This window comes from Triticum dicoccoides, chromosome 6B (genome assembly GCF_002162155.2).
Source record: "Triticum dicoccoides isolate Atlit2015 ecotype Zavitan chromosome 6B, WEW_v2.0, whole genome shotgun sequence".
Classification (NCBI taxonomy): Eukaryota; Viridiplantae; Streptophyta; class Magnoliopsida; order Poales; family Poaceae; genus Triticum; species Triticum dicoccoides.
This window is the reverse complement of record NC_041391.1, coordinates 705,903,973-705,921,092: the sequence shown is the minus strand read 5'-3', so window position 1 is coordinate 705,921,092 and position 17,120 is coordinate 705,903,973. Positions and strand designations below refer to the sequence as shown.

Here is a 17,120-nt window from a genome sequence, read left to right as displayed (position 1 = left end):
TAAATGTCTTGAGAAAAAGAAAACAAAAAACGAAAAAAACTGAATAAAATCAGTGAAAAAACATAGAAAAACGGAAAAGAGAAAAAATAGACCGCTTAGAGGCTTCTAAAACCATTCAAAAACCGGTCATAGAAGCTTCCCAAAACCCTTCCCTGGAAATTGGATCACCTCAAAAAAAATGGAACCTATATTGGGTCGGCCCATCTAGCAATCACAACTCCCGTCATTAGAACGGGCTGATGAAGCCTTATGTATCCAGTGGGCCAAGATATATAATGGTTTGATGGGCTAAATGCCTTGCCAAAATCAAAATTTATCTTGGAAAGACTCTCTGCCGGTGCGGAGACCTCCTCTACGGCGCCTTATGCGCCCGTTCGCTAGCGGGCGCTCGCGCAGCAGCCTCTAGTGGGCCGGCCCAGCTAGCACACTCACGCTTTCCGTTCTCCATCGCTCGCTCCTTCCCTTCCTTCGTGCACGTTTCGTTCGTTCGTTCTTTTTTTTTCTGTTCGTCCCTTCGTTCACAAAACTGAAAGCACATGGATCTGAAAAATTACGAATTTTAAAAACATTTCACGAATTTTACAATGTTCATCAATTCTAAAAAAAAGTCCATCAATTTTGAACACAAAAATTGAAAAAGTTGATCGAATTTGAAAAAAGATCATCGGATTTGAAATAAAGTTCATTACATTTGAAAAAAGTTCATCGGATTAGGAAAACAGTTCAGCGAATTAGCAAAAAGTTCACCGGTTTTCAAAAAAGTTCATCGAATTTGAAAAAAGGTCGTCGAATTTGAAAAAAGTTCATTGGTTTTGAAAAAGTTCACAGAATTTCAAAATAAGTTCACCGATTCTGAAAAAAGTTCATTGAATTTGATAAAAGTTCATCAAATTTGAAAAAAGTTCATTGAATTTTTAAAAGGTTCATCGGATTTGAAAAAAAGTTCATCGATTTTTTCACAAACTCATCAAATTCGAGAAAAACTCCATCTATTTTGCAGAGGAAAAACTCATGAAGAAAGAAAAGTTTCACGAATTTGAAAAAGGAAAAAAAGAAGAAAAAAAAAGGAAACATGTACATAATCACACCAACTGAACTGGCCTGGTGGATGTCGCCTCGCGCTTGTTACTCGCCGGTCACGGTTCGAAACCCAGCTCTTGCGTTGTTTTTGCAGTTTAGAACACAGAAAAAAAAATCGAAAATGGGCCGGCCCAACGTGACAAGGGGGGTATGCGCCCGTTTGTAGAAACAACTGTAGCGGGCGCTAAAGGCGCCAAATAGGATTTAGCGCCGGTGCGTGTGAGGCGAGGCATGATGCCAGAGGATTGTGCTCTTAATGGTGTGTGTAAGGCCCAGCATTATGTAAGAAAATAGGTAGAGATTGCACACGCGGAGGAAGGGGAAGGGCGTTGCAGTTGCGGTGTATGCAAATGGTTTTCCATAACAATGAACCGTTTTGTCGTGCCGGGGACCGCTTTCGTAATCGAGGCGATGAACGACGGAACACCTCCATTTTTCACCATGCAAATAAGTTTCCAGCAGTATTTGCAGGTGATTTTTCATATCAGTTGAGCCCCCAAAACATAAACTCTGCATATTGTTGTTTTTCTGGTCCAGAGCAATTACAAGAAAGATAAAGTTGATCCCGTGACACCTTTTGGTCCTCCAGCTGAAGATATATGGATGTTTTGCTTTGCGTATGGGAGTAGAAACATGTTTGCAAAAACAGTGAACTTTTTTGCTGAGAGGTACTTGGGAGTAGAAACATGACCGACCTGTGATATGTATGTGACACCTTCTGTACAGGCAAGCAAAGTTGGTTAGTACCTGAGGTTATAACAAGGTTGAACCATGTCATTTTGCAACATCTTACAGATCATGGGAAGCCTCCCGGTGTTCAACATTCAGAAAGTTAAACAGTACTCCCTCCGTAAACTAATATAAGAGCTTTTAGAATACTAAAGTAGTGATCTAAACGCTCTTATATTAGTTTACAGAGGGACTACTAGTTACTGAGTCAAACTGCAAGATATGGAATTTTTTTTTTTATGAAATGGAATGGTCATTTTTTTCTCAACTCTAGAATGTCGTTTTGTCATGACAGGGGACACTTATGTAATCGAGGCGATGAACGGTCGAACGCCTCTATTTTTCACCATGCAAATAAGCTTCCAGCAGCAAACTTTTCATATCAGTAGAGACCCCCAAAACTTAAACTTTGCATGTAAGTACCAGTTTCTAATGTTCTACACTCCAGCGTGGTTGGGTTATTTTCGGGGCCAAAATGCATTCATGATAAAGTTGATCTACAGCTAACAGAATGGGGTTCAACAAGGTACACCAAGTTCCTGTGACCATTCATCCTACCCACAGCATAATCAAATTTGAACCATGCATTCATGCACCAAACAACACTCTGAATAATAAAGTAGCTCCTAATCCCATCTGAAGCAGCAACACATGGCACAGACATACATACTAGGTAGTTGTTTAACAGCTACAAGTCACCTAAATGAACTCAACATCAAGTTGGTCAACAAGTCAGCTCTCATAGGAGGGCATAAGAGTTATTAGAGCCATACTAAATATAGACGATTGCTAAGAAACCACAAGTCAACATGCTTGAGCTACAGCTCCTTTTCCGACGACTTGCGAATCAGATAAACAGTCATTGTAAGGCCCTCAGTGTTGCTGCTCTTGTCTGGCTGGAAGAGGCAGGCATCTCCTTTCTTCAGGCCATTGTCCGTGACAAATTTGTTCCACCCCGTGGTAAGCCACCTCTGGTTGCTGTTATGCTCACTGCAGATTAACTTGACAGGCCATGGCACCGTCGTTTTGTCCTCCAGCTGAAGATGTATGGTTGTTTTCTTTGCGTGCGGGAGGCCACATGCCGAAGCAAATTCCTTGCAAAATACCTACTCCATCATAAATGCATAAGTTCAAAAATTCAGATCAATATTTAATTCAGACGAAATAATTTCTAGCCAGTTGTGTAAGTTTTTAGATGAAAAAAAATCAAACAAGTGCTATTTCTGCAACGTAATGCTGAAATTTCATTGCAAAATCAACAGGAAACTACAAATAATAGGCAAGAGTGTAGCTACGGGTGAAGAGTATGTAAACTCACCAGAGCACATCCTCCTTGGCCTGTGCCAACAACAGAGTATGTTTTTAACTCTCTCACGAAGATGGGAAGTTCAGATTGAATAGTCTTGACTTTCTCCTTTACTTTTTTCTCCAATTCACTAGGTAGAGTTGTCTTCTTGGGTAGAATATAGGGACGCTGAGAAGGTCCCATGAGATTGTTGGAACAAACTTCAATACCGCACTGTTCAACCCCCATTTGCTGCACTGCTGAAATCTGAAGGCACTGTTGGCCTGTGGTCATCACAACAGAAGATTTCTTCCTTTTAGGATTCTCAGATGGGAGCTCCATAGGCACACATCTCTCCTTGTCACTGTGCGGTCCTCGACCATGTTCAGTCACCACCACAACCTCTGATCTGCTCCTCTTCTTAACAGTATTGGCACCGGCAGCTTCATGGATATCAGTCATAACATCAGGCACAGCAGTAGAGTTCAAAGCACATGCAGATACTGCAGTATCAGACACTGCAGCAGTAACCATAATACCATCAGATACTACAGCAGCAGCCAGCACACCTTCAGACACTGTAGCAAATTCCGGCACAGCAGCCTCAAACATAGAAGTATCAGACACTGCAACATCAGCCAACACACTTGAAGACACTGCAGCATCAGCCAACACACATACAGATTCAGGTGGTAAAGTGCAAGCAGAATTATTCAAGCCCATAGCATTGGAATGTTTGGGCTGAAGAAAAGAGTCAAGCCTAGTTATGAGCATGCTCTGAAGCCCAACAGAAATTTCAGCCCATGCACTTTCAGGAATAGTGATCACGGTGCTTCCCGGCCCAAATGGTCCAAAGGGGAAATAAGAGTAGCATCCAACTCCAATGAGCTCATTCATAAACCTGGCAGAAAGGCCATTGGTTCGCTCTATGTGATGGTATCCAGAGACCCATTGCATATACTCATCATCCTGCCAAGTCAAACCACGCATGTGGACATTCTCATAAAAGCGGCAAAAGAATTGAATAGCCAAGGTGCTCAAGGTCACTTCAAGTTGCATATCAGTATCGCTCGCTGAACCGCCATTTGCTTCACATCGATTAGAGTCAGAAATAGGTTCGTCGTGAGCTACAAGTTTGACAAGATCAGACTCGGGGGTTATATTCGTCAAGTGGTTTCCAAACTCCCCGGGCATACGCTGTTTAAGGAGAAAGAAGATACATATTGATTAGAGTCAGATATAAGTTCCGTCGTTTGTGCACACAGTTTGCAAGAAATCGAGACATAGTTCAGAATGCATGACTGCCAGCAGACACGGAAGACAAAGCAAACCAAAAAATAAATCATATTTCCATGTAGGAGAATAAGATCAGGCACACAAAAATACACCGGTGGGTGGTGCACTATACATGTACAGAGCCTGAACGTCAATGCTGCTACGAACTTGGCTACAAACAAAGCGTAATCACTAGGACTTAGGCCAAGTATACATCATGGGCAACGTAGAGCAATGTGCATGCTAACAGTCCGGAACACACATTACAGGACGAACGGTTAAATCTCACACTTACACGACTAAAGTTAACTACCAAATTATATCATTCTTGGTGAACACATCAAATAGATAGCACATCATGGTACACCAGCAGTGTACAGTACCAACGCTTATCTCCATAAGAGCTCCACGCACAGGCAGTGTACACTACTAATTATATATCTCGATGGGAGCTTGATTTTAGTATCACGCAACATATGGTACTGTAGCTAAGAATGAAATTAAAACTTTTCTATTCCAGTGGGTTTCTGAAATCTGAGTTCCTTGAAACCCTGGTTCAGTAATCGGAACTAACGGTACAGATTCACAGAAACTGAATGGAGCAATGGGAGGAAATTAAGCAAGTGGGCCTCATGCATCTGAAGCAACAAAATGCATCTGAAGCAACACAATCTGTATCCAGTGAGATGTCCAACACTCTCAAGGCCTTCTCCGAAGATGCCTTTTGGATCATTCTGCAACATCTAACCAGATGAGGCCAAGAAAGGTGCTGGGATCTCCAATCCAGCAAGAATAGATGATGCAACAGTCAAGAACTGACTGAGATCTACTTATTGGCACGAATACTACTTATTGGTATGACAGACAGTGTTGAGCCTGGATTTACATCACTCTACTTGCTACTTAACAAGAGAGAAATAATGTGCGCCACAAGTTTCAGTCATGGACTGTTTTAGCAAAAAGTTTCAGTTTCAGTCATGGACATTGGCACCCTTCCCTGAGAAAAGTACATGTTGAGCAGCGGAGGCAGTGATGTTTCTCGCACGCTGAAATCTAGCAGGAGGTGCCGGTGCGCACTGACTTTCTTTCATGCTACAAGCAACACCGGAAGCAACGGCGGTGGTCGAGGCACAATCGACAGGGAGGAGGGGAGGGGGTCGAAGGGGAGCTAGGTTCTCACCGTGTCGTGGCTGAAATCGGCGGAGGCCACGAGATGGAACTGCTTATGGCCGTCGCCCGCGTCGTCCGAGTTGTCGTGCATCCCCCACATCCAGCACCACACCGCGCGCTTGGCGGCGGCGGCGGCGGCGCCGCCTGACCCAACCACCACACACAGCAGTGAGAAATCGAGGAAAAAAGAAACATTTTTGCCCGGTAATCGAGAAGGATCTAGGTCGTGGCCGTCACCTGGATCCATCGGTCGCCGCCGGCGCCGCTCCTCGCCTCCTCCGCCTGGGAACCCCGCGTGCTGAGTTGATCGTTTTGGGCAATGAAGGTGGTGGCTACTGCACAGTACGCGGTTGGGCAATGACCAAAGCTAGATCGAGAAGCCGGATTTGAGGATTTTCTGGAGTTGGGCAGTTGCCGAACAGGCCCGAAGTCTTGAGCCGGAAAGGGAAAAGCTCTAGCTTTGACGCGTGGGACTAGTAACTTCTCTCCTCAATTATTCACCAACCCATGGAGTGGAGTGTGGGAGGTAGAACACACTCTACTCTCACACTGGTAACTTCTCTCATCAATTATTCACCCAACCGTGGAAGACTGCGAGGTAGATAGACAATCTATATCACTTGGTCCAAATGTAATTGAAATTAATTTTGAATTTGCCAACTAGTAAAAACTGTAACTTACATGTGTTTTTGTAAAAGTGCGGTGTAGGTGACACTTTTGCTAATCTGATAAGACTTCTTGAAAAATGAATTGAGACTTAAGAAAGTTTGAATCGTCGGAGACAAAGACGGATTCTTTCAGTTTACATTATTGTTCATGTCTTCACGGGAAACTCTAGCCATTCTAGGGGTGGAGTCCGCTACGGTAATCTAGCCAAGGGTGCGCATTTGAAAATGGTTCGATCGTGCACATCTGTTTTGAACCGTCAGCTTGTCTTTGACTAGCTTGGTCCGAATAAGATGGAAGAAAATGACTAGTGAGGGTTGCACGCCTCATTCCCCCTTAACCCCCTTTGTCTCTCTCGTTGTAGCGGGTCCATGCCTTCTTGCGTCCCACTTGTCGATGTTGAAGGAAATATGCCCTAGAGGCAATAATAAAGTTGTTATTTATATTTCCTTATATCATGATAAATTTTTATTATTCATGCTAGAATTTTATTAACCGAAAACTTAGTACATGTGTGAATACATAGACAAACAGAGTGTCCCTAGTATGCCTCTACTAGACTAGCTCGTTAATCAAAGATGGTTATGTTTCCTGACCATGGACATATGTTGTCATTTGATGAACGGGGTCACATCATTAGAGAATGATGTGATGGACAAGACCCATCCGTTAGCTTAGCATAAATGGTCGTTTAGTTTTATTGCTATTGGTTTCATCATGACTTATACATGTTCCTCTCACTATGAGATTATGCAACTCCCGAATACCGGAGGAACACCTTGTGTGCTATCAAACGTCACAACGTAACTGGGTGATTATAAAGATGCTCTACAGGTGTCTCCGAAGGTGTTTGTTGGGTTGGCATAGATCGAGATTAGAATTTGTCACTCCGAGTATCAGAGAGGTATCTCTAGGCCCTCTCGGTAATGCACATCACTATAAGCCTTGCAAGCAATGTGACTAATGAGTTAGTTACAGGATGATGCATTACGGAATGAGTAAAGAGACTTGCCGGTAACGAGATTGAACTAGTATTGAGATACCGACGATCGAATCTCGGGCAAGTAGCACACCGATGACAAAGGGAACAACATATGTTGTTATGCGGTTTGACCGATAAAGATCTTCGTAGAATATGTAGGAACCAATATGAGCATCCAGGTTCCGCTATTGGTTATTGACCGGAGATGAGTCTCGGTCATGTCTACATAGTTCTCGAACCCATAGGGTCAGCACGCTTAACGTTCTGTGACGATCGGTATTATGAGTTTATGTGTTTTGATGTACCGAAGGTTGTTCGGAGTCCTGGATGTGATCACGGACATGACGAGGAGTCTCGAAATGGTCGAGACATAAATATCGATATATTGGATGGCTATGTTTGGACATCGGAATGGTTCCAGGTGAGTTCGGGCATTTACCGAAGTACCGGGAGGTTACCGGAACCCCCCAGGGAGTGTATGGGCCTTATTGGGCCTTAGTGGGAGAGAGGAGGAGGCGGCCTAGGAGGGGGCGCGCCCCCCAAGCCCAATCCGAATTGGGAGGGGGGCCGGGCCCCCTTTCCTTCCTCCCTCTCTCCTCCTTCCTTCCTCTCCTAGTCATACTTGGAAGGGGGGAATCCTACTCCCGGTGGGAGTAGGACTCCCCTAGGGCGCGCCATAGAGAGGGTCGGCCCTCCCCCTCCTCCAGTCCTTTATATACGGGAGAGGGGGCACCCCATAGACACACAAGTTGATCATTGTCTTAGCCGTGTGCGGTGCCCCCCTCCACCATAATCCACCTCGGTCATATCGTCGTAGTTCTTAGGCGAAGCCCTGCGCCGGTAACTTCATCATCACCATCATCACACCATCGTGCTGACGAAGATTTCCCTCGACACTCAGCTGGATCGAGAGTTCGTGGGACGTCACCGAGCTGAACGTGTGCAGATTGCGGAGGTGCCGTACTTTCGGTACTAGGATCGGTCGGATCGTGAAGACGTACGACTACATCAACCGCGTTGTCATAACGCTTCCATTTATGGTCTACGAGGGTACATGGACTACACTCTCCCCTCTCCTTGCTATGCATCACCATGATAGATCTTGCGTGTGCGTAGGATTTTTTTTGAAATTACTGTGTTCCCCAACAGTGGCATCCGAGCCAGGTCTATGCGTAGATGTTATATGCACGAGTAGAACACAAAGAGTTGTGGGTGATAATAGTCATACTGCTTACCAGCATGTCATACTTTGGTTCGGCGGTATTGTTGGATGAAGCTGCCCGGACCGACATTACGCGTACGCTTACACGAGACTGGTTCTACCGACGTGCTTTGCACACAGGTGGCTGGCGGGTGTCAGTTTCTCCAACTTTAGTTGAATCAAGTGTGACTATGACCGGTCCTTGTTGAAGGTTAAAACAGCACACTTGACGAAAAATCGTTGTGGTTTTTGATGCGTAGGTAAGAACGGTTCTTGCTAAACCCATAACAGCCACGTAAAATTTGCAACAAGTAGAGGGCGTCTAACTTGTTTTTGCAGGGTATGCTATGATGTGATATGGTCAAGACGTGATGATATATAAATTGTTGTATGAGATTATCATGTTTTGTAACAGTTATCGGCAACTGGCAGGAGCCTTATGGTTGTTGCTTTATTGTATGAAATGCAATCGCCATGTAATTGCTTTATTTTGTGACTAAGTGGTAGCGATAGTCGTGATAGCAATAATTGGCGAGACGACAATGATGCTTCGATGGAGATCAAGGTGTCAAGCCGGTGACGATGGTGATCATGACGGTGCTTTGGAGATGGAGATCAAAGGCACAAGATGATGATGGCCATATCATATCACTTATATTGATTGTATGTGATGTTTATCCTTTATGCATCTTATTTTGCTTAGTTCGGCGGTAGCATTATAGGATGATCTCTCACTAAATTTCAAGGTATAAGTGTTCTCCTAGAGTATGCACCATTGCGACAGTTCTTCGTGCTGAGACATCACGTGATGATCGGGTGTGATAAGCTCTACGTTCACATACAACGGGTGCAAGCCAGTTTTACACACGTAGAATACACGGGTTAAACTTGACGAGCCTAACATATGCAGATATGGCCTCGGAACACTGAGACTGAAAGGTCGAGCATGAATCATATAGTAGATATGATCAACATAGTGATGTTCACCATTGAAAACTACTCCATCTCACGTGATGATCGGACATGGTTTAGTTGATATGGATCACGTGATCACTTAGATGATTAGAGGGATGTCTATCTAAGTGGGAGTTCTTAAGTAATATGATTAATTGAACTTTAATTTATCATGAATTTAGTCCTGGTAGTATTTGCATAACTATGTTGTAGATCAATAGCTCGCGATGTAGCTCCCCGTTTATTTTTGATATGTTCCTAGAGAAAAAACTATGTTGAAAGATGATAGTAGCAATGATGCGGACTAGGTCCATGATCTGAGGATTATCCTCATTGCTGCATAGAAGAATTATGTCCTTGATGCACCGCTAGGTGACGGACCTATTGCAGGAGCAGATGCAGACGTTATGAACGTTTGGCAAGCTCGGTATGATAACTACTTGATAGTTTAGTGCGCCATGCTTTACGGCTTAGAACCGGGACTTCAAAAACGTTTTGAACGCCACGGAGCATATAAGATGTTCCAAGAGCTGAAATTGGTATTTTAGACTCATGTCCGAGTCGAGAGGTATGAGACCTCTGACAAGTACTTTGCCTACAAGATGGAGGAGAATAGCTCAACCAGTGAGCATGTGCTCAGATTGTCTGAGTACCACAATCGCTTGAATCAAGTGGGAGTTAATCTTTCAGATAAAATAGTGATTACAGAGTTCTCTAGTCACTATCACCAAGTTACTGGAACTTCGTGATGAACTATAATATGCAAGGGATGACTAAAACGATTCCCGAGCTCTTCATGATGCTGAAATCGACGAAGGTAGAAATCAATAAAAGCATCAAATGTTGATGGTTGACAAGACCACTAGTTTCAAGTAAAAGGGCAAGGGAAAGAAAGGGAACTTCAAGAAGAATGGCAAGCAAGTTGCCACTCCCATGAAGAAGCCCAAAGCTAGACCCAAGCCTGAAACTGAGTGCTTCTACTGCGAAGGAAATGGTCACTGGAAGTGGAACTGCCCCCAAATACTTGGCGGATAAGAAGGATGGCAAAGTGAACACAAGTATATATGATATACATGATATTGATGTGTACTTTACTAGTGTTCATAGTAGCCCCTGGTATTTGATACTGGTTTAGTTGCTATGATTAGTAACTCAAAACAGGAGTTACAAAATGAAACAAAGACTAGTTGAGGGCAAGGTGACGATGTGTGTTGGAAGTGATTCCATTGTTGATAAGATCACCATCGCACACTCCCTTTACCTTCGGGATTAGTGCTGAACCTAAAATAAATGTTATTTGGTGTTTGCGTTGAGCATAATATGATTGGATCATGTTTATTGCAATACGGTTATTCATTTAAGTCAAAGAATAATTGTTATTCTGTTTACATGAATAAAACCTTCTGTGGTCATACACCCAAGGTGAGTGGTTTATTGAATCTCGATCGTAGTAATACACATATTCATAATATTGATGCCAAAAGATGCAAAGTTTATAATGATAGTGCAACATATTTGTGGCACTGCCGTTTAGGTCATATTGGTGTAAAGCGCATGAAGAAACTCCATGCTGATGGGCTTTTGGAATCACTTGATTATGAATCACTTGATTATGAATCACTTGATTATGAATCACTTGATGCTTGCGAACCATGCCTCATGGACAAGATGACTAAGACTCCGTTCTCCGGAACAATGGAGCGAGCAACTGACTTACTGGAAATAATACATACTGATGTATGCGATCCGATGAGTGTTGAGGCTCGCGACGGGTATCGTTATTTTCTGACCTTCACAGATGATTTGAGCAGATATGGGTATATCTACTTGATGAAACATAAGTCTGAAACGTTTGAAAAGTTCAAAGAATTTCAGAGTGAAGGGAAAATCATCGCAACGAGAAAATAAAGTTTCTACGATCTGATCGCGGAGACGAATATTTGAGTTACGAGTTTGGTTTTCATTTGAAACAATGTGCAATAGTTTCACAACTCACGCCACCTGGAACACCACAGCGTAATGGTGTGTCCGAACGTCATAACTGTACTTTATTAGATATGGTGCGATCTATGATGTCTCTTACCAATTTATCACTATCGTTTTGGGGTTATGCATTAGAGACAGCTGCATTCACGTTAAATAGGGGACCATCTAAATCCGTTGGGACGACACCATATGAACTATGGTTTGGCAAGAAACCCAAGTTGTCGTTTATTAAAGTTTGGGGCTACGATGCTTATGTGAAAAAGCTTCAACCTGATAAGCTCGAACCCAAATCGGAGAAATGTGTCTTCATAGGATACCCAAAAGAAACTGTTGGGTACACCTTCTATCACAGATCCGAAGGCAAGATCTTTGTTGCTAAGACTGGATCCTTTCTAGAGAAGGAGTCTCTCTTGAAAGAAGTGAGTGGGAGGAAAGTAGAACTTGATGAGGTAGTTGTACCTTCTCCCTTATTGGAAAGTAGTTCATCACAGAAATCAGTTCCAGTGATTCCTACACCAATTAGTGAGGAAGCTAATGATGATGATCATGAAACTTCTGATCAAGTTACTACCGAACCTCGTAGGTCAACCAGAGTAAGATCCGCACCAGAGTGGTACGGTAATCCTGTTCTGGAGGTCATGTTACTTGACCATGACAAACCTACAAACTATGAGGAAGCAATGATGAGCCCAGATTCCACGAAATGGCTTGAGGCCATGAAATCTGAGATGGGATCCATGTATGAGAACAAATTGTGGACTTTGATTGACTTGCCCGATGATCGGGGAGCCATTGAGAATAAATGGATCTTCAAGAGGAAGACGGACGCTAATAGTAGTGTTACTATCTACAAAGTTCGAATTGTCACAAAAAGTTTTTGACAAGTTCAAGGTGTTGACTACGATAAGATTTTCTCACTCGTAGCGATGCTTAAGTCTGTGCAAATCATGTTAGAAATTGCTGCATTTTATGAAATTTGGCAAATGGATGTCAAAAACTGCATTCCTTAATGGATTTCTTAAAGAAGAGTTGTATATGATACGACAAGAAGGTTTTGTCAATCCTAAAGGTGCTAACAACAAACTCCAGCGATCCATCTATGGACTGGTGCAAGCATATCGGAGTTGGAATATACGCTTTGATGAGTTGATCAAAGCATATAGTTTTATACAGACTTGCGGTGAAGCCTGTATTTACAAGAAAGTGGGCGGGAGCACTACAGCCTTTCTGATAAGTATATGTGAATGACATATTATTGATCGGAAATGATGTAGAATTTTCTGGAAAGCATAAAGGAGTGTTTGAAAAGAGTTTTTTTCAAAGAAAGACCTCAGTGAAGCTTCTAACATATTGGGCATCAAGATCTATAGAGATAGATCAAGACGCTTGATAAGATTTTTCAATGAGTACATACCTTGACAAGATTTGAAGTAGTTCAAAATGGAACAGTCAAAGAAGGAGTTCTTGCGTGTATTGCAAGGTGTAAAGTTGAGTAAGACTCAAAACACGACCACAGCAGAAAATAGAAAGAGAATGAAAGTCATTCCCTATGCCTGAGCCATAGGTTCTATAAAGTATGCTATGCTGTGTACCAAACCTATTGGGAACCTTGCCATGAGTTGGCAAGGGGGTACGATATTGATCTAGGAGTGGATCACTTGACAGCGGTCAAAATTATCCTTAGAAGACTAAGGAGATATTTCTCGGTTATGGAGGTGACAAAGAGTTCACCGTAAAGAGTTACGTCGATACAAGCTTTGACACCAATCTAGATGACTCTAAGTCTCGATCTAGATACATATTGAAAGTGGGGGCTATTAGCTAGACTAGCTCCGTGCAGAGTATTGTAGAAATAGAAAATTTGCAAAATACATACGGCTCTGAATGTGGTAGACCCGTTGACTAAACTTCTCTCACAAGCAAAACATGATCACACGTTAGTACTCTTTGGGTGTTAATCACATGGCGATGTGAACTAGATTATTGACTCTAGTAAAACCCTTTGGGTATTAGTCACATGGCGATGTGAACTAATCACATGGTGATGTGAACTATTGATGTTAAATCACATGGCGATGTGAACTAGATTATTGACTCTAGTAAAACATTTTGGGTATTAGTCACATGGCGATGTGAACTAATCACATGGTGATGTGAACTATTGGTGTTAAATCACATGGCGATGTGAACTAGATTATTGACTCTAGTGCAAGTGAGAGACTGAAGGGCCCTAGAGGCAATAATAAAGTTGTTATTCATATTTCCTTATATCATGATAAATGTTTATTATTCATGCTAAAATTGTATTAACCGGAAACTTAGTACATGTGTGAATACATAGACAAACAGAGTGTCCCTAGTATGCCTCTACTTGACTAGCTCGTTAATCAAAGATGGTTATGTTTCCTGACCATAGACATGTGTTGTCATTTGAAGAACGGGATCACATCATTAGAGAATGATGTGATGGACAAGACCCATTTGTTAGCTTAGCAGTATGATCGTTGAGTTTTATTGCTATTGCTTTCTTCATGACTTCTACATGTTCCTCTGACTATGAGATTATGCAACTCCCGAATACCGGAGGAACACCTTGTGTGCTATCAAACATCACAAGGTAACTGGGTGATTATAAAGATGCTCTACAGGTGTCTCCAAAGGTGTTTGTTGGGTTGGCATAGATCGAGATTAGAATTTGTCACTCCGAGTATCGGAGAGGTATCTCTGGGCCCTCTCAGTAATGCACATCACTATAAGCCTTGCAAGCAATGTGACTAATTAGTTAGTTGCGGGATGGTGCATTATGGAACGGGTAAAGAGACTTGCTGGTAACGAGATTGAACTAGGTATTGAGATACCGACGATCGAATCTCGGGCAAGTAACATACCAATGAAAAAGGGAACAACGTATGTTGTTATGCGGTTTGAACGATAAAGATCTTCATAGAATATGTAGGAACCAATATGAGCATCCACGTTCCGCTATTGGTTATTGACCGGAGATGAGTCTCGGTCATGTCTACATAGTTCTCGAACCCGTAGGGTCTGCACGCTTAACATTGTGTGACGATCGATATTATGAGTTTATGTGTTTTGATGTACCGAAGGTTGTTCGGAGTCCCGGATATGATCACGGACATGACGAGGAGTCTCGAAATGGTCGAGACATAAAGATCGATATATTGGATGGCTATGTTTGGACATCGAAATGGTTCTAGGTGAGTTCGGGCATTTACCGGAGTATAGGGAGGTTACGAGACCCCCCCCCCCCGGGGAGTGTATGGGCCTTATTGGGCCTTAGTGGGAGAGAGGAGGAGGCAGCCTAGGAGGGGGCGTGGCCCCCAACCCCAATCCGAATTGGGAGGGGGGCCAACCCCCCTTTCCTTCCTCCCTCTCTCCTCCTTCCTTCCTCTCCTACTCCTACTTGGAAGGTGTCGGTGTACTAGAGTAGGGGTACCCTAGTATCCCGAACTTGTGCACGGGCAGTCGCAGCGCCCCGCGGCAAGGCTTGCCGGGTGACCGCCAAGACCCTCCGTGGTTCCCTTGAAGACCATTCAAGAACAAAGTACTCAAACCAAGGCCCCGGCAAGAGGAGCTTGCCGGGAAGGCCAACCAAGGCCCCGGCAAGAGGAGCTTGCCGGGAAGGCCAACCAAGGCCCCGACAAGAGGAGTTTGCCGGGAAGGCCAACCCAGGCCCCGGCAAGAGGATCTTGCCGGGAAGAGACAAGACCCCGGCAAGAGAAGCTTGCCGGGAAGGCCACTCAAGGCATACCAAGAAAGCTTGCCGCGACGCGCCCTGCGTCCCGGCAAGGCCCGGTGAGCGACAAGCTCCCAAACACGACAAGACGACGACCGCGGCAAGGAGCTTGCCGCGGGAAACCCCCACTTCGTGCCCGCGCTCCAGCACACCTGCTAACGTGTCGCTTTAGGACTCTCCCAAGCACACGTGGCAGGAGGCTGTGCAGCTAGGGGTGCGCGGTGGCAAGCGGAGATGAAGAGAAGGCCATTGTGGCAAACGGTGGCGCTCCTAACGGTCACTTTTTGCACTGTTTAGGCAACTCAGACAGGCATTTAATGACCTTGTCCCCTGCCGTCAGAGTTAGGTAGGGTGCACTGTATCCACAGTAGCGGTAGCTGCACCTACCGCATCCTTTTCCATTTTTACCCTTCTTGTCTACGTTGCCACCTGTCGGTGACCCCTTGAAAGTATAAAAGGAGGCCCAAGCGCAACGTAGAAAGGGTTCGGCCGGTTCGGCTCATTCGAAACACCAGAAACACTCTCACGCTCAGTCTAGCAGCGTCCGTCGCTCCTGAGCAAGAATTCAATACACACAAACAAGCAGCAGTAGGGTTTTACGCATCCGTGCGGCCTGAAGCTGGGTAAAAACCGCTCGCGTGTACCGCCTCGATCCGCTCTTTGTGCGACCTCCGCCCTCACCGAACCGAAAGGGGCCCTGTCCCCATAGGTGTTGGTGGATCAGCCTCCCCGACATCTCTGGCGCGCCAGGTAGGGGGCGTCGAGATTGTGTGAACCCGATCCGGCGTGCACGCGAGGTAGATCTTCATCTTCTTCATCAACATGCCTCCGAAGAAGAAGACTTCGGCGGCAGCCGTTCCGTCCTCGTCAAGGCTCAGCTGTTCTTCATCGTCATGGCTCCTAAGAAGCAGGCGACCAAAAGAACGACGCCAGTGCGGCAACAGAAAAGCTAAGTCATGCGAAACTTTAGATATTTCCTTTCTATATAAGGTTATCCGCCTCGGAGATCTTGTTCTTTGTATGGAAAACCTGTGCGCGGAGGAACCAACTCGTAGCTAGTTGCGCCTTTACTTTGTTTCGAGTCCGCTCAACAACTTAAGTGAGCTGCTAGCGCCCTTACTTTGCTTCGAGTCCGCTCAGCAACTTAAGTGAGCCGCTAGCGCCCTTACTTTGTTTCGAGTCCGCTCAACAACTTAAGTGAGCTGCGACTAGTTGCGACAAGGTTGCTTGTCGGTAGCGACCCCGCCAGCAGGCTGCTGAAGTTCCGCACTCGGCGCTCGCGGCAAAGGTGCCTGCGCCGACAAGTTCCCTAAAAGCGTAGGGTGGACGTACAAAGAGAGGTTGAACAGGAAGATACCATGCACTATTTATTTGAGATTTCTGCATAGACCTGTATGCCAGGGAACCTTCTCGGGGCTAGTTGCGCTCCATGTTGCCTCGAGTCCGCTCGGCAACTTGTGCGGTTGCACTAGAGCCAAGAAGGTAAACCTTTCCGGGAGGCGACGTTCCCGAATAACCGCTAAGGGCCCGTTCCCTCAAGCGCTGCTGGCTGGATCGTACGCACCGGAAAGCATTCCAGCAGGCATAGGGAATATGTAGCAGAAGCCAAAATTTGCAAGTGAGTTAAGTGCACTTCAGATGCTAATCACTTGTCATGTTTAAACGCAGTTATGGCCTGGGGGCTGGCAACGCCCTTAAGACCAATCTTCTTGGTGTCAAGAACGACGAAGTTCTTCACCATAAGCCTTCTCGGCAACAAGCTTGCCGGAAGCCGACGTCGAGAACGTCAAAGTTCTCTGCTGAAGATAAAAGCCTTCTCGGCAACAAGCTTGCCGGAAGCCAGCATCGAGAACGTCAAAGTTCTCTGCTGAAGATAAAAGCCTTCTCGACAACAAGCTTGCCGGAAGCCAGCATCGAGAACGTCAAAGTTCTTTGCTGAAGATAAAAGCCTTCTCGGCAACAAGCTTGCCGGAAGCCAGCATTGAGATCGTCAAAGTTCTTTGCTGAAGATAAAAGCCTTCTCGGCAACAAGCTT

The 17,120-nt window shown here is 44.6% G+C and overlaps 1 protein-coding gene across 2 annotated transcripts; it reads right to left on the bottom strand.

The window, feature by feature from the left end:
* Window positions 1-2,375: 2,375 nt before the first annotated feature.
* Window positions 2,376-6,035, bottom strand: LOC119324842. Of its 2 annotated transcripts, none has more exons than XM_037598609.1 (4): window positions 5,776-6,035; window positions 5,550-5,676; window positions 3,128-4,291; window positions 2,376-2,915 (listed from the first exon to the last, which is right to left on the bottom strand). In XM_037598609.1, the coding sequence occupies exons 1-4, from the start codon at window positions 5,784-5,786 to the stop codon at window positions 2,628-2,630; spliced, it is 1,590 nt and encodes a 529-aa protein (XP_037454506.1). In that variant the 5' UTR covers window positions 5,787-6,035; the 3' UTR covers window positions 2,376-2,627. The 2 variants fall into 2 exon arrangements, with proteins under 2 accessions (XP_037454506.1, XP_037454505.1); XM_037598608.1 differs by having other exon boundaries at window positions 5,550-5,683; window positions 5,777-6,035.
* Between the last annotated feature and the right edge of the window lie 11,085 nt (window positions 6,036-17,120).